This window comes from Aquarana catesbeiana, linkage group LG05, assembly GCF_042186555.1.
Source record: "Aquarana catesbeiana isolate 2022-GZ linkage group LG05, ASM4218655v1, whole genome shotgun sequence".
NCBI classification, from domain to species: Eukaryota; Metazoa; Chordata; class Amphibia; order Anura; family Ranidae; genus Aquarana; species Aquarana catesbeiana.
In genome coordinates, this window is record NC_133328.1 from 457,357,201 (window position 1) to 457,381,894 (window position 24,694).

At 47.0% G+C, this 24,694-nt stretch overlaps 1 protein-coding gene across 1 annotated transcript in view; it reads right to left on the minus strand.

Annotated features, from left to right (window-relative positions):
- Positions 1-16,015, minus strand: part of VAPA (VAMP associated protein A) — an 82,515-nt gene extending 66,500 nt beyond the window's left edge. The window contains exon 1 of the mRNA XM_073631338.1: positions 15,787-16,015. Coding sequence (XP_073487439.1) covers positions 15,787-15,868 — 82 coding nt within the window. The 5' untranslated portion in view covers positions 15,869-16,015. The remainder of the gene's footprint in view (positions 1-15,786) is intronic.
- Between the last annotated feature and the right edge of the window lie 8,679 nt (positions 16,016-24,694).

Here is a 24,694-nt window from a genome sequence, read left to right on the forward strand (position 1 = left end):
AGAAAAAAAAAAAAAACCACCACCAAAAGCTCCTAAACTCAAGTTTAGGAGCTGCTAGTGTACATGGAGCCTTAGCGCTAAAAATAGAGCCTCTCCTGTCACTTCAGTCTTGCTTTCAGACTGGAGCAGTGTGCTGGCAGGACGCTAAGGGCACTTTCACACTGTGCAATGCCGGGCATCAGCAGTAAAGCACCGCTATTTTTAGCGGCACTTTACCGTCGTTTTTGCGGCGCTTTTAGGCCGCTAGTGGGGTGCTTTTAACCCTCACTAATGGCCAAACAAAGGTTAAAAGCGCCCGCAAAGCCGGCGCTTCGGAGGAGCTGCCCATTGATTTTAATGGGCAGGGGCGCTTTAGGAATGGTGTATACACCACTGCTTAGAGCTGCTGCTTGCAGGACATTGAGCGTCCTGCCAGCGCACCGCTCCAGTATGAAAGCCTGAGGGCTTTCACATTGGAGTGAAAGCAGAGGAGCTTTACAGGTGCTATTTTTAGCGCTATAGCGCCTGTAAAGCGCCTCAGTGTGAAAGGAATCTAAAAAAAGTCCTGGAAGCAGCTTCTTTTGAGGCGCTTTAGGAGCGGTGTATACATTGAGATCAATGCGCAGCGGCACTTTTAACCCTTTTTCGGCCGCTAGCGGGGGTTAAAAGCTCCCCACTTGTGGCCAAAATGCGCTGCTAACACGACGGTTTACTGCCGACGCCCCCAAAGCCCCAGTGTAATTCCCCCTAAAGTTTCTTACCTGCCTGTCCACTCCTGGCTGCCGAAGAGGTCAGCGGCCAGTGGGGAGCTCCTGGACTCCGCATCGCTGATCCAAGGTGAATATAGTTCCACTTTAAGGCCTCATTGCACGCAAGGCAATACTTTTGTTTTGATCACCCCCACCTAGAAACTGTTGAAAGCAAAAGCAATAAAGAAAAATAAAATAAAATAAAAATAATACTTGGTAAATCCAGGTAGGGAGGGAGGAGCAGCCAAAAGCACTGGACCAATTCTCCATGGGCCTTTGTAGACTACAGGGTTAAGCAACTCATCAAAACTGACAGCAGCCAGAATGCTGAAGAATGGAGTTCAAGGAATGGAAGAGTACCAAGATGAGCAAGATGCTGTGGCCAAATTCTTCTTAAGGTGTGCTTCTACATAGAAGGATAGAAGAATAATAAAAAGTATAGTGGAGATCACAGCAACATTTCAAGGCAGAATGTCATCTGAAAGCCACATAAAAATGAAATATAGGATTTTAGTGGCTCCCATGAATATGAGTCAATTCATAAATAAATTGTACAGTTAAGCATAATCTAAATACAAGTTCACCATGCAAATCCGCGGGACCATGGGGTCCCGCGGACTCGATGTCCATGGGGATACCTGCGATCGTCTCACGGAGAGGAAGAACGGGGAAATGCTGATGTAAACAAGCATTTCCCCATTCTGCCTAGTGACACTGTCACTAATCACAGCTCTCTGTAAATCGGGAGCAGTGATCAGTGTCGTGTCACACACAACCCCCCCCCCCAGTTAGAATCACTCCCTAGGACACACTTAGCTCCTACAGCGCCACCTAGTGGTTAACCCCTTTACTATCAGTCACATTTACACAGTAATCAATGCATTTTTATTTGCACTGATCGCCTGTATAAATGTGAATGCTCCCAAAAATCGCACCAAAAGTGTCCGATCTGTCTGCCATAATGTCGCAGTCACGATAAAAATCGCTGATCGCCATTACTATTAAAAAAAATTATTAATAAAAATTCCATAAAATATCCCCTATTTTGTAAACGCTATAACGTTTGTGCAAATCAATCAATAGCGATTTTTTTTTTACCAAAAATATGTAGAATACGTATCAGCCTAAACTGAGGAAAAAATATGTTTTTTTTTGTAAATTTTTTGGGGATATTTATCATAGTAAAAAAAAATGCGTTCTTTTCAAAATTGTCGCTATTTTTTTGTTTATAGCGCAAAAAATAAAAACCGCAGAGGAGATCAAATACCACCAAAAGAAAGCTCTATTTGTGGGAAAAAGGACGTCAATTTTGTTTGGGAGCCATGTCGCATGACCGCGCAATTGACAGTTAAAGCGACGCAGTGCCGAATCGCATAAAGTGCTCTGGTCTTTGGCCTTGGTCTTTAAGTGGTTAAAGAGGAGCTCCAGGCTCCACCAAAAAAAAAAAAAAAAGTCAGCAGCTACAAATACTTTAACTGCGATGCTCACACCTGAACCAATTCTTCAATCGGCTTCAGGTGCAGGAATCTCCAGTAAGGGAACAGGAAGTGAAGCCTTGTGGCCTCACAGCCTGTTTACTGCACATACGCGAGTCGTGTTGCACCTTGTGAATGGTCCTGTAGTCTTCTGGGACCTGTGGTGTGTCCTAGAAAACTGCGGGGGTATGAAGGGCGGCGATCTGAGCCGGAAGTGGGAGTCGGCACCTATCAGTCATGTACCAGCTTCCCCCTCCCCCCAAAAAGTGGCAAATGTGCCAGGGGGGGGCGGGGGGGTAGGGTGCAAATAAGCGGAGCATTTTCCCCAGACTTTTTTAGTTTTAAATGCATTCATTTGGATTGGGGAGTCCAGAAGCTAGTGAAGGACCAATAACATTTGTAAAGGCGGTCTTACTACTTACCTTATAAACACACCCTGAGGTTTATACATACACTTGTGCATCCTTTAAATATTTAGGAGCAGCTCCAGCTTTCCCCCTTTGCATGTGCATCAGCTATCAAGCCCCTTTCGGCCTGTTTAAACGTCCTGGGAAGCAGTGCCTACTGGTCACAATACTAAAAAAATATTTTATTTAGTAAATGTGGATCATCAATAACCAATACACTAGACGTCATAATTCAATTCAGAGAATGCCTCAATATTAATTGGAAAAAAATCCAGACACCTCATGGGGACTTCTTTAGTAGATTAAAGTGTTACTAAACCCACAACAGTAAAATCAGTCTGTATATGCAGCATAGCATGCTTGTTATACTCACTGTGTAACTTAAGGGGTTAATCCTCTGCATTGTGTTAAAAGGCTGTTTGATCATGTATGCACAGATCCCCCCCCTCCTGCTCTATCTGGGGAAGGCCAGCTAATACAGGCAGGGTAGCCAACCTGCACATGCTCAGTTGTGTCTTTAATGCTGGAGAGAACATTTACATGTTCTCAGAGATAGCCAGGTCACATGATATGGACATCAGACATGTAGGAGTGTATACAGGTTGTAGTGGAAATCTCCTCCCTAAACTCTCAGCACTGGAGAAACTGTGCAGTTTATCATGTAACTGTGGTATGCAGATCATCCAAAAAGGTATATAGTGGCAGTATTTTAATGTAAAAAGAAGATTTATAAGTGGGGGGCAGATGAACTATTATCATATTACTGGGTTTAGTAACACTTTAAAATGGCCACCTTTTGAAATTGGTGTATTGTATACTATACAGAGTTATATCAGTTACGTAGGCTTCAAAATTTCCTGAGCCCTCCCAATTTCAATGACCTGAATGTCTAGGGGTTATCCATAAAATTAAGCAAAGGTTTCTTACTTATGGCTGTAACTGGGGGTGACAGCCTAGGTAAAATAATCTTATACAAATACTCAAACAGTCATCAATGTATCTGCTGCTCTACACTATACACAAACTGAGGCCCTTTGCTAGCCTTTAGCTGGCCCTTAGGGCACCATTCTTCCCACTGATACAGTTACATAGTTACATAGTAGGTGAGGTTGAAAAAAGACGCAAGTCCAACCTATGTGGATACAAGGTACTATTCCTGCCACTGACACCAACAAATTGTGCAATATTCCTCCCACTGACACCAACAAAGGGTCCACTGTCCCACCCCTCTGAAGAGTCTGAAAGATAGTAAAATGGCCCTTTGTGTAGAAAATTTGGAGACCCCAGTTCTAGACTAAAAACAAAAAGGTAGGAATAAAGTCACTGTCAGGTTTTAATGAGCCAAATGTGGAGTTTTACCTTCATTTTCACTCAGGACAGAAAAACACACTCTAACATATCTCAGGTTATAGCAGACCTCTCAATTCTACTCTTAAAAGAGAAGTTCAGAAATAAAGAAAACAAACATACATACTCGATGGGGTGGATGCACCATCGAACTGATGCTACAGCAGTCCCCCACCACCTCCAAGACTAAGAACCAAGCAAAGACTGCTGACTGTCAGTCACCAGCTCTCTGCTCTGCCCCTCCAGCACTCACCAGAGCACAGGGCTGAAGAAGGAGCAGCTGATCCAGGTTCAAGAAGCTGATCCAGCTGGCGGCCAAGCATCTGGGTGGATCCCAACATTAAAGCCAGAATCTCTCCAGAGCCAGGGGCCTTTGCAGAACAAAGTATACTTGTGTGACTCACAGGAAAAGTAGGGCCAAAGCTCCTTTAATTATAATGGTATGCTTTCTGTTCCTTCATTAGTTCAGAGAAGACAGATCAATTAAGTGACATACAGGCTTAAAATGTATGTACAGTATATCCAATCTTTTTGGCTCCATTTTGGTTTGTAAAATATACCATTGTAAGGGTTATATGATTTCTTTAAGTACAAAAAAAAAAAAAAAAAAAAAAAACTATTGATCCTGCCAAAAATCTCGTGAGTTGATTTAATGTCCTGTGCTTTCTGCCTATACTGCACTTTTCTGTCACCCTCGCTGACGAAGTCCATAGTGACGTAACGCCGCATACGGGGGCGGAGCTACAGTACCGACGTCACCCGCTGCCATCTCTTGCCGACAGCTGTTCGGACGCGAACAGCCTGTCTTCTGCCTAGCCAGCTCGATCTTTGTTTTATCATTTGGCACTGTGAAACACCTTTTAACTTCATTATTACTTACCCCAGCATTAACTTTAAATAAATTTTGGAAGTACTTATTGATGGATCGCTCTTAGATTCTTTTTACTTTCATTTTCTCCTCGTGAAACCATCGCTGAGCAACTTGCTAGTTTACATACGGATCTCCCTGTGTCTGACGGAATTCTCCGCCCTTTGGATGAGTATCCCCAGCAGATGACTACTAGCCCAGCTGTTCTTCCTTGGGTTCACTCATGCTGTCTCTGACCCCCTGTAATTAAGGGGTCCACCGAAGCTGGTAAGCGCAATCACATACACTGATTTGCTTCTCCTTATACATCGGGTGGAAAGAGCTTTATCTGTATGTTCCCAGAAGGAGTGTGCTTTCAGATTGGATTTTATGGACTTCAGATTATAGTATTGCTCCATAATCATTGAACTCTGCATGTATTTATTATTTTTCATATTTTGCGCTGCACTTATTTTGTTTTAAGATTGATTTTTGAGGTTGGTGCTACCTTTAGTGTCCAGCTTGCATATTATTTAGGTTTTGAGTTTGCGCTGATTGCCCTTTGTTTATACTGCACTTTTAGCATTCTCAGAAAGGACAGATCAGTACAAAGCTAACACAAGAGAAAGTGCATGAGGAAAACACAACCTGATGTTGGCCTCATTTTAATACACATGACTAAAAATTTACTGTTCCCATCTAAACAGAGGTCACAAGGCACAAAAACTGAGCCTTACCAATGTATACAGTATCCTGGCTGCTGCATTAGGTTAGCACGCTACATATTGGTTCACTATATATATATATATATATACATACATACATACACTCACTAAGTAGTAATAAACCAACCCTTCCTGCTTTTTAGTACCAACATAATCATGTCTATATAGCAAATGTAAACCGCAATACGTTTTCCAAAATATGTCCCCAGTCATATTCCATTTGGGATCCCGCTTCCAATTTCCTAGTCTCACTTCCCTAAACTTCCGTACATGAATGCCCATAGGGAGAATTTGTGACTGAGCCATCTGTAGGGTTATGAGCTGCCCCCGACTGTGTGGGCCCATGGAGCGTTGGCACATCAAGCTGCAACGCTGGGTACAAGTGCGCTCAGAAGGGTGGCACCAGAGGACCCTGCAAGGAAGCGCAGTCACCATAAAAATTGAAAAAAGTGTGTAAGAGATTAAGGAATTTCGAACTTTAAATTGCATGGAAATTACAGCAAGAAAACATAGGGAAAACAGAAAAAACATAGCGAGTGTAGATGCAGACTGCTGTATGTTATTTTTTTAAATGCAAGAAACACTGTAAAAAGTAACATTCCTAACACTAGTGGGCAACATGCAGTTTTGAGATGTCATTCATTCACCTGCAATTGGTGCTGCATTCAGATGACAGCACCTGTGAGTCACGGGTAATAAGATCACCACAGCTCATAGAAGAATTTTAGGACCCTTCCACACGGATGCGCTTTTTATGCATTCACATTGGCTTATAACGAAAGATGCCTTTTGGTCCGCATTTGCAACATTGCACCAAAGATGGAGCATGCAGGACTTTTCAAAGTGCAGAGCACCTGCAGTGTGAACAGTTATATAGGATTTAATGGGAAATAGCTTTCATGTACTTTTGTCACCCTTGAAAAGCACAGCAAAAGCGCACAAGTGTAAAAAGGGCCTAAAAAAAGGTAAAACGCTACATACAGCGATGTATTCTGGGTTGGAGCCGAGACTTCGTCTCATTCCCGGAAAACAGTAGTGTCTATCACAGCAGTGCTCAGCATTAAGAGGAAGCAATGAATACAAAGCTTCCTTCGATTGGCTGAGTCAGAAGTTGTGACATCATTAGCCCACCTCTCTGACTCAGCCAGAGGAAGCTTTGTACTCATTGCTAGAATACATTGCTTTCTCTGAATGGCTGAGCGCTGCTGTGAAAGACTCTACTGTGTTCCAGGTATGAGACAGGAAGTCTCGGCTCAAACCCAGAACACAGTGCTGTATGTAGCCATAGCTACATACAGTTTATACCACACATCCAGTAGCCTCACGTTAGTGAGGGACATAGTGTGTAAAGTGTATAAAAAGCTGGAGTTCAGCTTTAACAAAAAATATAAAAAAAAACACGCCTGTTTAGTGCAATGATCAGCAAAAGTTCAAAGGTGACAAGATAAACAGATGAGGCAACCCGATTCCTATGCCTTTCTGCTGTGCAATGACCACAAGGTTAACTATGCAAAATTATACTTACTTGTATGCTGACCCAGTGAGTTTTGTTGTAAATATAGAACATATATGAAAACATTAAGGCCTCATGCAAACTGAGTGTTAAAATGCCGCTTTTAGGAGAGTTTGGTGTTGTTTTCCTCTAAATGCCTTTCCATGTTAGTCTATGTGTAAGAGGCAGGGGCAGAAATAAATAAATAAAAACACCTACTGCTAGTGTGTGCAGGACCAGCAGCGTTTTATCAGAAAAAAAAGATGCTAGATGGATCAATTCATTTCAATGGCCAGAATAAATTATTATTCTGGCCAATGAACTTAACATTTTCCATGTGTATTTCCCGCACCAGGTTCAAAACGCACTGCCCTTGCAGTCTGCAGCAGGTGTCAATGCAATTCTAACAATGTCACAAATGCAATAAGTTTGCCTGCACAGAAGTACCATGTGATCTGGTTGCAGTAGTGTTTTTTAAAGTAGTACATGCATTGTTTTTGGTGTGGTGCAGTGTGATTTGAGTCCATTCAAATTAATTGGCTGAAAACACACTGTGCTCAAATCGCATAGCAATCACCCAGGAACACAAGCAAGGGATTAAAAATGTCAAGCTTAATCGCTTGCCGAACTTCCCTATAGCAGTTTTACTGCTACATGTAGGCAGCTGTCAGCCGGATCATATAATATATATATATATATATATATATATATATATATATATATATATATATATATATATATATATATATATATATATGGGTGTTCCGCCCAAAAAAAAAAAAAAAAAAAATTAAAAGCCAGCAGCTACACATACTGTAGCTGCTGGCTTTTAATAATAGGACACTTACCTGTCCTGGAGTCCCGCGATGTCGGCACCGCAGCTGATGTTTCCATCAGCTGTCGGGTGCTGCCGCCGCCATTGTGGGTAAGGGTATCCGGCAGTGTAGCCTTACAGCTTCACGCTGGTAACCCTACTGTGCATGTGTGAGGCTCCGCTCCTCTCTCCTACTGGCCCGGCGACAGGGAGAGGAGGAGGGAGGAGCCCCGCGGTGGAATTGGGGGCTGCAGCCCGGACGTGGAAACAGGATACCTGTCAGACAGGTAACATATGTCGTCGCCCCCCCCCCGAAAGGTGCCAATTGTGGCACCGGAGAGGGAGAGGAGACAAATGAGCGCAAGTTCCACCTCTGGGTGGAATTCCGCTTTAAGGCCCATACACACGATACAAAAATCAGATGGAAAAATTTGTACGACGAGCTGCAATTTTCAGATCGTTAGTACGGTGCTTTTGACAGTCGATTTTGCTTTTTCGTCAGACAAAAGCTGGATGTGCAGACAAATGGACGTTGCGCGCGATTCAACGTTGCACGCTCCCGACACCCGTGCACACAATTCAACGTTGCACGCTCCTGACACACACACGCGCGCGCGCGCGCGCGCCGCGCACACACACACACGTGCAATTGAACGTTGCACGCTCCTGACACCCCGCGCGCACGCATGCGAAAATAGAATTTGGCAGATGTGAACTCAATGTCACATCTGTCACATTACGTCAGTTCTGTCGTACAAAAATTTTCATATTGTGAGTAACCTCTTCACTTTCGACATGAGACTAGCATGCTACAAAAAACAGACGCTCGGTCGTCTGACAATCTAAGTGTGTGTACGAGGCTTTAGGCTGGCCATACATGGTCGAATTTAGAAAGAATTTTCTTTTGAAAATCAGAAATTTTGTGCGTTTTGTGATCCGATGATGCCACCATTGATTTCGAAATTCGACCAACCAAGCCTTCAATTTCATCTCATGTTGCTACAGAAAATAATTTTCTTTTTTTGCACTCACGCGCATTTCTTTTTTGATTATATTTTTCGAACGATTTTCCCATAATTGATTAGAAAATCGTTTGTTTTAAAAAAAAATTCCAACATGCCCGATTACTCAAATTCTATGGCCGTACCAAAATCAGCTACTTCTGCAGCCCTCTAATGGTGCCAAATTCGAACGAAAATACTTAGATAAGATTTTTGAAAGAAAATGCTTTCGAAATTCGACCCATATATGGCCTTGCATTAGTTCCTTAAATTTCTAAAATGAATTATAAATCTAATAGACAAAAAAAAAAAAAATAAAGTAAAACGTGTTAAAACATATTATTTTGATCTATGTTAACTAACTTCATAGTTTTTAAATTGGGAAAATATATATATATATATATATATATATATATATATATATATATATATATAAATAAATAATATGGTGTGATGTCAAAGGGCAAATATTTATTTAACAAGGAGAAGAAAATAGCAGGTTAGAAACATTTTTTCTAATTCTTAGAAGCCTGACCCTTGCTTGTGGCCATTAGGCGCTCACACCCTGCATATTCCTCGAGTTCAACCTTCCATATCAGATGTGGGAAAAGGATTACACAATTCTCACACCTTCTTCGCACACACTACACTGTAAAATGATCTGGTATAGAGCATTAGTCTTATTCTTTTTATTATTTGATTTATTCCATACATTTCATCAAGCATCAATTTAGAACTTTACTATTCTCTGCTGAATTTTTTAACTGAAGATGAAACATATGTTCAACTGAACACACAAAAGCATGAAACCGTATTACATATTTCTCACAAACCACTAATGACATTTGCTTCTTCACAAACCATGGATCCCAAACATCCCAGAGTTAATGGAGCTTTTAAAGCACTAACGTGCGCTATTTGTTTTGTCCATTCCCCATTACACTGGAGAAGGAAGTCAGCAAGCTATTCCTCTTTACACACAATGGAATTATAAAATATAGGAAATATCCTGCAGTCAAAATCCAAACAGATCAATCTAATAACAATATGACCACAAGCAAAAAGAACATTCTATACGACACACTATGTGGCACAATGCAAACATGTAAAGAAATATACTACTTGTGAATCTGCCTATCCCTGAAGCCCAGTGTCATCAATTATAAAAATATTGGCTTGAGTACCCAACGTCATGTTCTGACCTACTCCTTCCTGTGTCTTGGGCCCCATACACACTATTAGATTTTCTGCAGACTTTTGTCTTCAGATTTACCAAAACCATGTAGTGCAAGGGCCTGCCTGATTGCATAAAAATTGAAACGCTTAAGGTTTGACCTCATATTATATGGTATTGGTAAATCTGAAGACAAAAATCTGCAGAAATTCTAATAGTGTGGATGGGGTCTAACTGGTCACTGTGATGGACCAATAGTAAAAGAAAAGGAGGTGGGCCACAGGCCAAATTTGGGAACATAAATCATCATTTGCAAACATCATTTTAGGTTACAGGACGTTTTCTGAAATTCCATTCAAGAACTTCTAAATGCCCACCATTGAGGCATTTAAAAATAGGTGAAGAAGACTACTAAAAAGGTGATGAGAGTTTAAAGCACCACTCTAGGCAGCGGAAAACATTATGCTTGCATTGGACCTACACTGCAGATGTTAAATGCCCTCGTTACTCTGATACCCCTAACTAAAATCTAGTGGAACAAATTGCCTTCAGAAGTCACCCAATTAGTAAATAGAGTCCATTTGTGTGTAAGTCTCAGTATAAATACAGCTTTTCTGTGAAGCCCTCAGATGTTTGTTAGAGAAACTCAGTGAACAAACAGCATCATGCAGGCCAGGGATAAAGTTGTGGAGAAGTTTAAAGCAGGGTTAGGTTATAAAAAAATATCCCAAGCTTTGACAATCTCATGGAGGAGTACTGCTCAATCCATCACCTGAAAATGGAAAGAGTATGGCACAACTGCAAACCTACCAAGACATGGCCGTCCACCTAAACTGACAGGCCAGGCAAGGAGAGCATTTTTTTTAGAAAAGCAGCCAAACCAAGAGGCCTATGGTAACTCTGGAGGAGCTGCAGAGATCCTTTATCAAAGCACTGTACCATATATAGGCCATCACAATATTATAAAACTAAACCGATATATCCAATTCTTCAATGAGAATAAGTCTATTTTTTTAATTATACAGTTTAACACAAAATCCCTACGTCACTCTGATCTCATCTCTGTAGAATTGAAACTGCCCTGGTTATTCACTCTATAGCACATTTTTTTTAGATCAGCAACCACTCACTGTGGTCTTCAGGACCCAGTTACACATTGCTAGTTTTTCTTTATTTCGTTTAACCCAGCGAGCTGAATAAAAACAAAAAAAAAAAAAACACACTTGACAGCTCAACTTCCAACCGCGCGCGGAGGGAGGTGTCGGGGGCCGCGCAGCTTCCAACCGCGCGCGGGGGGGGGAGGTGTCGGGGGCCGCGCAGCTTCCAACCGCGCGCGGGGGGGAGGTGTCGGGGGCCGCGCAGCTTCCAACCGCGCGCGGGGGGGGAGGTGTCGGGGGCCGCGCAGCTTCCAACCGCGCGCGGGGGGGAGGTGTCGGGGGCCGCGCAGCTTCCAACCGCGCGCGGGGGGGAGGTGTCGGGGGCCGCGCAGCTTCCAACCGCGCGCGGGGGGGGGAGGTGTCGGGGGCCGCGCAGCTTCCAACCGCGCGCGGGGGGGGGGGGAGGTGTCGGGGGCCGCGCAGCTTCCAACCGCGCGCGGGGGGGGAGGTGTCGGGGGCCGCGCAGCTTCCAACCGCGCACGGGGGGGAGGTGTCGGGGGCCGCGCAGCTTCCAACCGCGCGCGGGGGGGAGGTGTCGGGGGCCGCGCAGCTTCCAACCGCGCGCGGGGGGGGAGGTGTCGGGGGCCGCGCAGCTTCCAACCGCGCGCGGGGGGGGGGAGGTGTCGGGGGCCGCGCAGCTTCCAACCGCGCGCGGGGGGGGAGGTGTCGGGGGCCGCGCAGCTTCCAACCGCGCGCGGGGGGGAGGTGTCGGGGGCCGCGCAGCTTCCAACCGCGCGCGGGGGGGAGGTGTCGGGGGCCGCGCAGCTTCCAACCGCGCGCGAGGGGGAGGTGTCGGGGGCCGCGCAGCTTCCAACCGCGCGCGGGGGGAGGTGTCGGGGGCCGCGCAGCTTCCAACCGCGCGCGGGGGGGAGGTGTCGGGGGCCGCGCAGCTTCCAACCGCGCGCGGGGGGGAGGTGTCGGGGGCCGCGCAGCTTCCAACCGCGCGTGGGGGGAGGTGTCGGGGGCCGCGCAGCTTCCAACCGCGCGCGGGGGGAGGTGTCGGGGGCCGCGTAGCTTCCAACCGCGCGCGGGGGGGGGGAGGTGTCGGGGGCCGCGCAGCTTCCAACCGCGCGCGGGGGGGGGAGGTGTCGGGGGCCGCGCAGCTTCCAACCGCGCGCGGGGGGGGAGGTGTCGGGGGCCGCGCAGCTTCCAACCGCGCGCGGGGGGGGGAGGTGTCGGGGGCCGCGCAGCTTCCAACCGCGCGCGGGGGGGGAGGTGTCGGGGGCCGCGCAGCTTCCAACCGCGCGCGGGGGGGGAGGTGTCGGGGGCCGCGCAGCTTCCAACCGCGCGCGGGGGGGAGGTGTCGGGGGCCGCGCAGCTTCCAACCGCGCGCGGGGGGGGGAGGTGTCGGGGGCCGCGCAGCGTCCAACCGCGCGCGGGGGGGGAGGTGTCGGGGGCCGCGCAGCTTCCAACCGCGCGCGGGGGGGAGGTGTCGGGGGCCGCGCAGCGTCCAACCGCGCGCGGGGGGAGGTGCCGGGGGCCGCGCAGCGTCCAACCGCGCGCGGGGGGAGGTGCCGGGGGCCGCGCAACGTCCAGGCGCGCGCGGGGGGGAGCGCAACGTCCAGGCGCGCGCGGGGGGGAGCGCAACGTCCAGGCGCGCGAGTGGGGAGGTGTCGGGGGGAGCGCAACATCCAAACGCGCGAGTGGGGAGGTGTCGGGGGGAGCGCAACGTCCAAACGCGCGAGTGGGGAGGTGTCGGGGGGAGCGCAACGTCCAAACGCGCGAGTGGGGAGGTGTCGGGGGGAGCGCAACGTCCAAACGCGCGAGTGGGGAGGTGTCGGGGGGAGCGCAACGTCCAAACGCGCGAGTGGGGAGGTGTCGGGGGGGAGCGCAACGTCCAAACGCGCGAGTGGGGAGGTGTCGGGGGGAGCGCAACGTCCAAACGCGCGAGTGGGGGGGTGTCGGGGGGGGAGCGCAACGTCCAAACGCGCGAGTGGGGGGTATCGGGGGGGAGCGCAACGTCCAAACGCGCGAGTGGGGGGTATCGGGGGGGAGCGCAACGTCCAAACGCGCGAGTGGGGGGTATCGGGGGGGGGAGCGCAACGTCCAAACGCGCGAGTGGGGGGTATCGGGGGGGAGCGCAACGTCCAAACGCGCGAGTGGGGGGTATCGGGGGGGGAAGCGCAACGTCCAAACGCGCGAGTGGGGGGTATCGGGGGGGGAGCGTAACGTCCAAACGCGCGAGTGGGGGGTATCGGGGGGGGAGCGTAACGTCCAAACGCGCGAGTGGGGGGTATCAGGGGGGAGCGCAACGTCCAAACGCGCGAGTGGGGGGTATCGGGGGGAGCGCAACGTCCAAACGCGCGAGTGGGGGGTATCAGGGGGGAGCGCAGCGTCCAAACGCGCGAGTGGGGGGAATCAGGGGGGAGCGCAGCGTCCAAACGCGCGAGTGGGGGGAATCAGGGGGGAGCGCAACGTCCAAACGCGCGAGTGGGGGGGAATCAGGGGGAGCGCAGCGTCCAAACGCGCGAGTGGGGGGAATCAGGGGGAGCGCAGCGTCCAAACGCGCGAGTGGGGGGAATCAGGGGGAGCGCAGCGTCCAAACGCGCGAGTGGGGGGAATCAGGGGGAGCGCAGCGTCCAAACGCGCGAGTGGGGGGAATCAGGGGGAGCGCAGCGTCCAAACGCGCAAGTGGGGGGAATCAGGGGGAGCGCAGCGTCCACACGCGCGCGCAGGAAGGGGGGGGGGGGGTCGGGGGCGTGCGACGTCCAAACACACGCGTGGTGGGATGTCGGGGGCGTGCAATGTCCAATCGCACGCGCGTGGGGTGGTGTCGGGAGCGTGCAATGTCCAAATCGCGCGCGCACGGGGGGGTGTCGGGAGCGTGCAACGTCCAAATCGCGCGCGCACGGGGGGGTGTCGGGAGCGTGCAACGTCCAAATCGCGCGCGCACGGGGGGGGTGTCGGGAGCGTGCAACGTCCAAATCGCGCGCACACGGGGGGTATGTGTGTGTGTGTCAGGAGCATGCAACGTCCAATCACGTGTCGGGTGTGTGCAATGTACATAAGGCTACTTTCACATCGTTTTAGCGCAAAAAAATAGCACCTGAAAACTGCCTCTCGTGCCTCCCCAGTGTGAAAGCCCAAGTGCTTCCACACTGGGGCGGGATGGGGAAAAAAAAGTCCTGCAAGCAGCATCTTTGGTGCGGTGTAGAAGTGCTATATACAGTGCTCCTACACCGCCCCTGCCCATTGGAACGAATGGGTAGCACCGCAACATGGGCCCTTTTAACCCCTTGTTAACTCCTTAGGGGTTAAAAAGTGCCCTGCTAGCAGTGCTTTACCGCTAACAGACCCACCGCCCCAGTGTGAAAGCAGCATATTCTCCTATCTTTGTGCCAATATTCACATAAGCCTTTAGTGACGCTTTAAAAGAGGAACTAAAAGGGTGAAAAAAAAAAAAAGAAAGTGAACAGGTTATTGCAGAAAAGACATGCAATGTCTCTTCTGTCATAAAAAACACTTACCTGCCTGTCCGCAGTCCTTTTCAAAATGTACACAGAGCTGCGCATGCGCAGCACAGTGCCAGCGTGCTGGGATGAATGACTCCTGCACAAGCACGGGAGTGACATCTTCCTACATTAACCAATCAAGCAAGGGGAGAACAGGCCAGCAAGGGACGGTGTACAGCAAGCACTCCTGCACTAGGACATGCACATTTGTGGTGGAAGAAGGCGCACAGCTAAGACAAAAAAAAAAAACAAAGGTTTAGTAAGGCTGCTGTCACACTGCAGCCGCCCGAGCATTAGCGGTAAATCGCAACTCGCTTTAGCGACACTATTCGGGCACTTTTAACCCCCAAGAAGGGGTTAAAAGCGCCCTTGTTGCGTCTCTCCTATAGTGGTTTTCAGCCCCTTCAGAAGCGCTGCCCATTGATTCCAATAGGCAGTGGCGGTCTGGGAGCGCTGTATACAACACTCCTAAACCGCCCCAAAGATGCTGCTTGCAGGACTTTTTTCTACCATCCTACAAGTGCACCGCCGTGTGAAAGCACCCAGGCTGGCAGTTTTCAGGCGATATTTCTAGCGCTAAAACACCTGAAAACTGCCTCAGTGTGAAAGGGGTTTAATGGAGAGATCCGTGCCACACATACATTGTGACACCACACTAGTTATAAACGTCTTCTCTTATTTAGATTGGATTCAGTTTTCCGCTTTAGCGCACTGCGGTGCCATTCATATCAAATGGCGCACCGCAGCTCCAGTGCCTGTGTTGCAGCTCCTTACTCCATGTTGCACGGTGCTGCATTGCTGAAACCGCCGCAGATCTTTGGTTTACTTTTCTGGGGGACATTTTGCTCCGTTGCCAGGCGTTCATGTGAACGAGCCACCCTAACACGACACAGGGTAAGGCGTTCAGGGCCAACACACGTGAAAAGCAAGAGCCCAGGAGGAGAAGACTGGAAATGGTCACACATGTGAATGAGCCATCCAGGTCTGAGGAGTCCTGGCCTCTCTCTGGGGGTGGGATCCCTGGGAGAAGACCGGGAATGGAGAGCCGCACACAGGCAAGTGACAGGGCTGAGGTGTGGGCCTCCTGCCATTCACAATACACACACAGCCCCTGTGACAGGACTCCCCGCTCCTTCTTCCCTCCTCATACTGCCGGACACCGTTTACCTTTGAATTTGAGCTCGTGAGGCGGGTCGAGGACCAGGATCTGCTCGTGTTTGGACATGTTGGCCCCGCCGGCTGCACACATTCACCTCACAGCTGGGACGCGGCGGGGAAGGAAAGGCGACGACAGGCCTCCAGTCCGAGGCAGGCACAAAATGACACCAGGGAAGATGCTAGATCGGAGTGGTTTGAAGGAGGAGGTGACGTCACGGCCATGTGACCGTACCATGTGACCTCCTGACATGGCAGTCATGTGACCGGGCCATGTGAGCGCCGGAACAGAGCGGGAAGAGAAGCAGTGGAGATGAGGTGGCAGAGGAAGGGAAGGGGAGGGATAAGGCTAAGTGAGGGGACACATTAGAGCTAGACAGTTCACTATCCTATGGAGTTCTGTACATACTGAGCATTGCTCATTATCCTCTCTCCCAACCACTGACAACCCCCCCACCTCAGCTCAGGCTGACACCCCCTGTACACTACAAGGCTCCATTCACACCTGAGCGGTCTGCAGCCGCTCGCTTTTTTTAGCCTTTGTTTTTTTAGTTGAGCGTTTTTGAAGCAGCACCATTCGTTTGAATGGGCCTACAAAACCACTCAAAAAAAGAAGCTCATGTCATACCTCCCAACTGTCCCTGATTTTGAGGGACTGTCCCTGATTTCGATGAACTGTCCCTGATTTCGATGAACTGTCCCTGATTTCGAGGGACTGTCCCTGATTTCGATGAACTGTCCCTGATTTCGATGAACTGTCCCTGATTTCGAGGGACTGTCCCTGATTTCGATGAACTGTCCCTGATTTCGATGAACTGTCCCTGATTTCGAGGGACTGTCCATGATTTGAAACAATGTCCCTCATTCCTCCTCATTTTGGTCTGATCTATATAGTTATATATAAATTGCATTTTTATCTATCAAAAAGTGTTTTCCAGTGCTAAAACCTAAAACCTTTCATCTGATTTCTAAATGGCTGCATTTGTAAATTCCGAAAGCCAATATAAAGGAATAGTAGTGGTAAAAAAAAGTACTCGTCAGTTTAACCACTCTTTTTTTTTGTATAATTCTCCTTTAAGGGGGTGTGGCAAGGGGTGTGCCCTATGCCTGCATACTTTTGCTGATAGGTGCCCCTCATTCACATCTCAAAATGTTGGGAGGTATGGCTCATGTACCAAACCCTAGCACAGAGCCAGGAGCGTTTGCGGTGCCGATTTTTTTACCACGATTTGTTGCACAACAATCGCGGCAAAATCGCATCATGTCTCGGGTGCTGTTAAGAAATAATGGCATCGCAAACACATTCTGCATTTTGCCGCGATTCTGGAATTGCGGCACTTCCGCCCCGCAATCCAGATCACACAGGTGTTAATGGAGCTTAAGGCTCCATTCATACCGCGCAGGGGGTGCGTTTCCATATGTTGCATACAGGGAAATCCATTCATTTCAAACTGCTGCATGCACCTTACTGTACGTTTTGACGCATTGGGAGTGCACGTCTGCATGCGCCTAAAGGGCAGCATGTTTCTGTGCGTGTTGGGAAAGTGCACTTTCACAACACACAGTGAGTGTAAATGTAGCTTAAAGTGGTTGTAAACCCTTACAGACCACTTTTCGCTACAGGTAAGCCTATAATTAGGCTTACCTGTAGCTACCCTGGATATCTCTTAAACCTGCACGGTTTAGGAGATATCCCGTGTATTTGCATGTGTCCCGACATCATCAGCACATGCGAACTGACACAAACTGAAGCAATGGCATGTATGTGCCGTTGCTTCAGTGAGTGTGGTGTTACCGCACGCATGCGCGGTAGGGACGTCATCGCGGCTCCGGTCAATCATAGCGCCGGAGCCGCGATACCTGGAAGTAAACCCCGGGAGTGATGTCGCCGGCCGATGCTTTGTATGGGCACCGCAGCGAGGGCTTCGATCTCAGATGGGTATTACATAATGAGCTAGTATGCTATGCATACTAGCTCGTTATGCCTTTGGCAGGTGTTATTTTTATTTTTTTTTTCAAAGTGGGTTTACACCCACTTTAACCACTTCAATACCGGGCACTTTTACCCTTCCTGCCCAGGACAATTTTCAGCTTTCAGCGCTGTCACACTTTGAATGACAATTCAGCGGTCATACAACACTGTACCCAAACTACATTTTTATAATTTTCTTCCCACAAATAGAGCTTTCTTTTGGTAGTATTTGATCACCTCTGGGGTTTTTATTTTTTGCTAAACAAACTAAAAAAGACCAACATTTTTGAAAAAAAAAAAGTTTTTCTTAGTTTCTGTCATAAAATTTTGTTTTCCCCTTCACTGACGGACACTGATGAGTTGGCGCTGATGAGGAGGCACTGATATGTACAATTAATGAACACTGATAGGCGGCACTGATATGTAGCACTGATGGACACCAGTAGGTGGCACTGATATGTATCACTGATGGGCACTGACAGGCAGCTGTGATGGGCACTGATGGGCAGGACTGATGATGAGGTATTGACAGGTGTTACTGCTGGGCACTGTGGTGGGCTCTGATTGGCACTGTCGCGGAGGGCCGCTGATTGACGGGCATCAGCTCTCTGCCCGGGGAGCAGGAAGCTAACAAGCGAAGCTTGCCCTTTTGGGTGGAGCTTCGCTTTCAGCAGAACTAAACCCATCGATTTAACAGCTTAAAAAAAAATTGTCGCATTGGTCACAAACTGTCAACCATCAAATGGCTGGTGTCATAATTGATCATCATGGCAGTTGCAGATCAAACAGAGGCCAGGATGGCAGCCACCTTGGCTGAAAACCATATGAGGGTTTAGTTCTGCTTTAAGGGCTGGTTCACACCACAAAAATACAGTCTTTTTGCGTTTCTGCATGCATATTTTTGATGCATTTCCAAATGCACTTTTTTTCTAGGTTTTTTTTTTTTTTTTTTTTGCTGTACTGGGGCCCAGTGCATTTTTGATGTGTTCCAGTGCGTTTTTTATGTGTTTCACTACAGTCCAGTGCAGGAAAAATGCAGCATGTTCTTTTTTTCTGGAACTGGAACTCACTGCCCTGGTGTGAACTATGCATTGGTCATAGCGATCACGATACCTGGCCGCTCACAGCAGCTGGTACAATGTTCGGTGATCTGCTGTTTCTGGTGGACACAGTGGGGTTGATTTACTAAAGCTGGAGAGTGCAATATCTGGTTCAGCTGTACATGCCAATCAGCTTCTAACTTCAGCTTGTTCAATTAAGCTTTGAGAACAAAAACTTGGAAGCTGATTGGATTCTATGCAGACCTGCACAAGATTTTGCACTGCTCAGTTTTAGTAAATCAACCCCAGTGGGTCACTAATCCTGCCCCTGCGAGTGCTCATGAGTGGGCGATGCAGGAGGACAAACAGGACAAGCACATCCACCCGCACTAGCGCTGCTCTTGTCTGGCCATTTACGTACAATGGCCAGACAGGAAGCAGCTATACAGAGCTAAGCATTGGTCATGTCCCCACTACTGTACTACATAAAGACACAACAGTGATTTTATCTCTGCTGATTCAATCTACCTTAAGGCCAGTTCATACCAGTCCAGCACATCTGAAGGGGAATCGATGCAAACTGGCCTTCTCCAAACTGCCGACCCCTGAAGAAAGGGCTTGCCAACAATAGGTCAACCTCTGCCTATACTGTGTGGCCATGGGCCACTTCCTATGCAACTGCCTCGTCAGACCAAGTAAGTTCAGACAGCTGTACCCTACATACCTCCAGTTATTTGGGACTTTGTCCACTCATGTCATTCTCCCCATTTCATTACAAGTGGCTGGAAAGAAGATCAAGCTGTGGGCAATCATTGATGTTGGAGCCTGCATCTATTTTTTGGACAATTACCTTGTCACAGACTTAGGCATTCCCCTTAACTTGAAAAAATAGACTTGATGTGCACCTAGCGGATGGCACTACTCCCAGTTAGGACTTCTTATTCAGGAGACCATCCCTATCCTGGCTACTACTGATCACTGGGAATTCCTTCGTTTTAATGTCATCAGGTTTCCTATGTTTCGGGCTATCCTCTGGATACTCTGGTTGCAGGCACACAACCCGCAAATTGATTGGCCCAAGGGAGAAATTACTTTCAATACTAGCTACTGCCTCCAGCATTTCTGCATCTCCACACCCATCTATCTTTCTGTATGCCTCTCTGCTCAGCCAGTATCAGATGCCAGTCAATCCATTCCACCGCTTACCATGCGTTCCTTGATGTAATCAACAAGAAAAAGGCCAATATACTACCACCTCATTGGTCCTATTAGACTATGTAATGTCCCCGCGACATTCCAGCGCTTCATAAATGTCGTTTTCAGAGAATACTGTGATCTTCTTCCAATTATCTAGATGATATCTTGATTTTTTTCTGCCTCACTTGAATCCCATTGATATGTCAGAAAAGTACTGACTACACCAAAGACACATGGCGTGTATGTGAAGGCAGAAAAATGTGAGTTTGAAAGGCAGCCTATTCAGTTTTTTTGGCTAATAATCTCCACAGAGGGAATCACCATGGACCCACAGAAAGTCTTTGCAATTCTGGACTGGCCTGCACAATCTGACAGCAAGGATGTTCAGAAATTTGCAGGGTTTGCCAACTTTTATTGTAAATTCATTAGGAACTTTTTAACCATTATTGCCCAATCACCTAGGCCACACGCCAGCATACACATTTTCTCTGGAAACTTGGAATAGGCAGCCGCACAAGCCAACGGGATACCAATAAAAACTTCTTTATTGTAATGTAGACAGATGCAGTCACAGAAATTACCAGAAGGTTAACACGTTTCACAAATTTTGTGCTTAGTCATAAGGTTAGCACAAAATGTGTGAAACATGTTAACCTTCCATACTACAGGCATCATCCCGGTATAACCACTAAAATTTCAGCAACCTACCAGTATGTGGCTGGTCTTTGTTGGGCATATATGTAATGTTCTTTTTTTCATGCAGTCTGTGGGCTCAATGAAAAAAAGAGAACCTAACAGATTCCTTTTTTTTTTTTTTTGAAGAAGAAATCTCTGCCAAAAAAAGTGAAAAAAATGTATGCTGAAGCAAAGGGGCGATCCACCCACTGACCACTCCAGCCCCCATGCTTGTGCATATATGTTCTTTTTTTTTAACTACTGATGAGAAATCTCCTCCTGCAGTGTGTTGATTTATAAATATGCTGAGAGCTGCAGCTGAATGGCGTTCCTGCAAAGCAAACAACGGTTAACAACAAAACACAGTAAGTACAGAACATTAACTCAATAAAACAACAACTATTTTCCTGACTTTGTCATTCTTTATGTTTTTTTTTTTTACTTTTTTAAACTTTTTTTGTAACTTGACTAAACTGTAAACTTTCCAGGCTAGGGTCTCTCAAAATGTGATACCCAATTTCCTGACTATCTAACATCTTTCGAGACCCTTTGTGAATATGTGCCCTAGACTGTGCTGTACCTTATACTAATACTTTACTAGTGTGTGGTAGTGAGGTAAGCAGTCCTTGAGGCAGAGACCATGTTGGCCAGTACAGGAGGGACAGAAAAAGTGGGTGTCTCTTCTTATTCCGCTACAGACACATCTTTTTTGGAGTGACTTTTGGGTTGGGGTATCAGGAATGTCATTTGGAAAATGGCTCTCATGCAGCCTGCTCACTGCATCTGGATTGGGAGTTTGGGCCACAGCACCTTCTGGATACTAAAGGGCCATGATGATCTCTTCCTGAAATAAGTACAGCTTCATCATCTGGCTGTAGTCACGGACACAGAGGGGCTTCTCAACAACACCAGACACCATTGTAATTTGGACTGTCGTGTCTGCATGAATGGAAGACAGAACAAAAACATCCCGTTTGTCCTTCCACTTCACTGCGAGCAATTTCTTTCTAAGTCGGGTATTTACAAGCCATTGGGGGAAGCCCCGGTGATGAGGTCGCAGGGTGCCACATGAGCCAATTCCAGAATTAAAAAGGTGTCTAAAAAAGTGTCACACTTGTATAAAAATTGTCCATGTACACGTGGTACTCCTTACGGAACAAGGGTGACACCGAGTCCCAAACAATGTTGCCACTGCTCCCCATGTAGTCTGGGCATCCGGGGGGCTCCACGTGACTATCTTTTCCCTCGTAAATGTGAAAATTACATGTATAGCCTGTTTCCCTCTCACAGAGCTTATACTGTAACACAGATAAATAGATTGATAACAGATAGAGAACACACAGATAAATAGATCGATAACAGATAGATAGATAGATAACACACAGATAGATTGATTACTGATAGATAACAGTTAGATATATACTGTATATAACAGATAGATAGATAACAGGCAGAGAAATTGATTAATGACAGATAGATAACCGGCAGATAAATAGATTGATAACTGATAGATAACAGGCAGATAAACTGATTAATGACAGATAGATAGATAACAGGCAGAAAAATAGATCAATAACTGATAGATAACAGATAGATAAATAACAGGCAGATAAATAGATAGATTGATAACAGATAGATAACCAGCAGATAAATTGATTTATAACAGATAGATAACAGATGGATATATAATAGATAGAAAGACAGATAATAGGCAGATCGATGACAGATAGATAAATGGATAGATACTGTAGATAAGAGGTAGATACAAAGAAAGATTAGATATTTTAGAGAAAGGTATTAAACAAAGTAGATGAACTGGCTGATAGATAAATAACAGGTAGATAGATATATAGACAATACTTTTGACAGATCAAAATTCAACCAGTTCAGCAGGAACTGGCCAATTTTTAACCCGTCTATGACCAGGCTGGTTGTACTGAAGTCGATTTATTAATCAATTCAGTACAACCAGCCTGTTGTTTTCTTCCGCAATCACTGCCAGTGGCTATCTATAGGCACCAGCAGTGATCATTGTATTCTTCCGATGGGGAAGACCCCCGTCGGAAGGACACAATTTTGCAGTGGGAGGGATTCCCTCATCAACATTGACTGTGTTGATGGGGGAATGAAGCAATTTTCTTTCCTTCAATCCATGGGTGAAGGAAAGAAAATTGCATAATGTATTATAAGGTTATACCGATGCCAATACTAGTATCGGCGCCAATACCGAGCATTTGCACGATAACTTGCTCCCGATGCCTAATTTTATACCTGGGAGTGAAGAGGTGCTCCCAGAAGTCAGTGGGCGGAGAGGAGAGCGAGTCCTCAACAGGCTGCCATCAGCGGAAGGTAAGCTGGCAGGGGTTCGGGGCACAGCCGCATGTACAGTCAGGATCGGCGACCCGTGCCATCGCATTCGGTAACGGAAGTGACATTCCGTGTCTCCGTCAGAGATTAAACACCCTGACGCCCATCTTGGTACACCCTGCACTTGGCCCCAGTAAGCCTGCAGCAGACATCTCGTTACACCCAGTTCATATAGTGCACTATCTATATGGGCTGGGTGTAACAAGATGTCCGCTGCTGCCTTCTGACTGTAGGCTTACTGTGGCCGAGTGCAGGGTGTAACAAGATGGGCGTCGCAGCATTTGTACTAGGCTAATAGCATTGCAAAATCCTTCCTTTTTCCAAGTTGTTTGAATTGTTATTGTCTCACTCTCATCTCATCAATTATTATGCTAGAAATTGCCCATCAGTGCATTCCCATCAGTGCCACCTATATTTGCCCATAAGTGCCGCCTATCAGTGCCACCTATCATTGCCCATACGTGCTGCCTATCCGTGCCACCTAACACTGCCCATAAGTGCCGCCCATAATTGCCACCCATCAGTGCCACCTAACAGGGCCCATAAGTGCTGCCCATCAGTGCCCAGTCAGTGCCCATCAGTCAGTTACACATATCAGTGCTGCATAATCAGTGCACTGCTCATCAGTGCCCATCAGTCAGTGCCGCATATCAGTGCTGCATATTAGTGCCTCCTCATCAGTGCCCATCAGTCAGTGCTGCAGTGCATACCAGTGGCACACTGCCACCTATCAGTTCAGTGCTGCATATTAGTGCCTCCTCATCAGTGCCACCTAATCCTATCAGTGCTGCATATTAAGGTTTCCTCATCAGTGCCACCTTATCAGTGCCACATAATCCTATCAGTGCTGCATAATAGTGCCTTCCCATCAGTGCCGCCTCATCAGTGCCCTTCAGTCCTGCCTCATCAGTGCCACCTAATCCTATCAGTGCTGCATATTAGGGCCTCATCAGTGCTACTCAGTGCAGCCTCATTACTGCACATCAGTGAAGGAGAAAAAGTTCTTATTTTCAAAAAATAAAACCCAGCAGTGATTAAATAAATACCACCAAAAGAAGCTTTATTTGTGTGAAAAAAAAATTATAAAAAAGTAATAATTTGGGTACAGTGCAGCATGTTTGTGCAGATCAAAGTGTGATAGCACTGAAATCTGAAAATTGGCCTGGGCAGGAAGGGGGTGAAAGTGCCCTCTGCCCTGTATTGAAGTTGTTAAATAAACAGTGGACATTTTGCACTTGTAATTTTTTATTTCAGTTCAATCCAGCAAATTATCAGAGCCTTTCATTGCACACTGCACAGAGACACCAGCAGAATGTCAGCAGTGTGTAAATATTTTAAAATTGATGAGGACAACCCACGGATTGCAGACTGCAAACTTTTTTCTGTAAAATTATCAAGAGGAGGTACAAAAATCAGTTCTTACAATGCCAGTAATCTGATAAAGCATTTGAAATTAAAACATAAAAGTGAGCATAGAGAATTTACTGCTATCGCTAGCAGTAGCACTCAGTAGCCAACTCTGCAGCAAACTTTAGCCAGAAGAGAAAAGTGTGTGGTTTGACCACCGTTTTCATATGCGGGCGCTACTCGCGTATGCGTTCGCTTCTGCGCGCGAACTCGTCGGGACGGAGTTTTTTTTTACATTTTTTAAAAAATTTTTATTATTTAT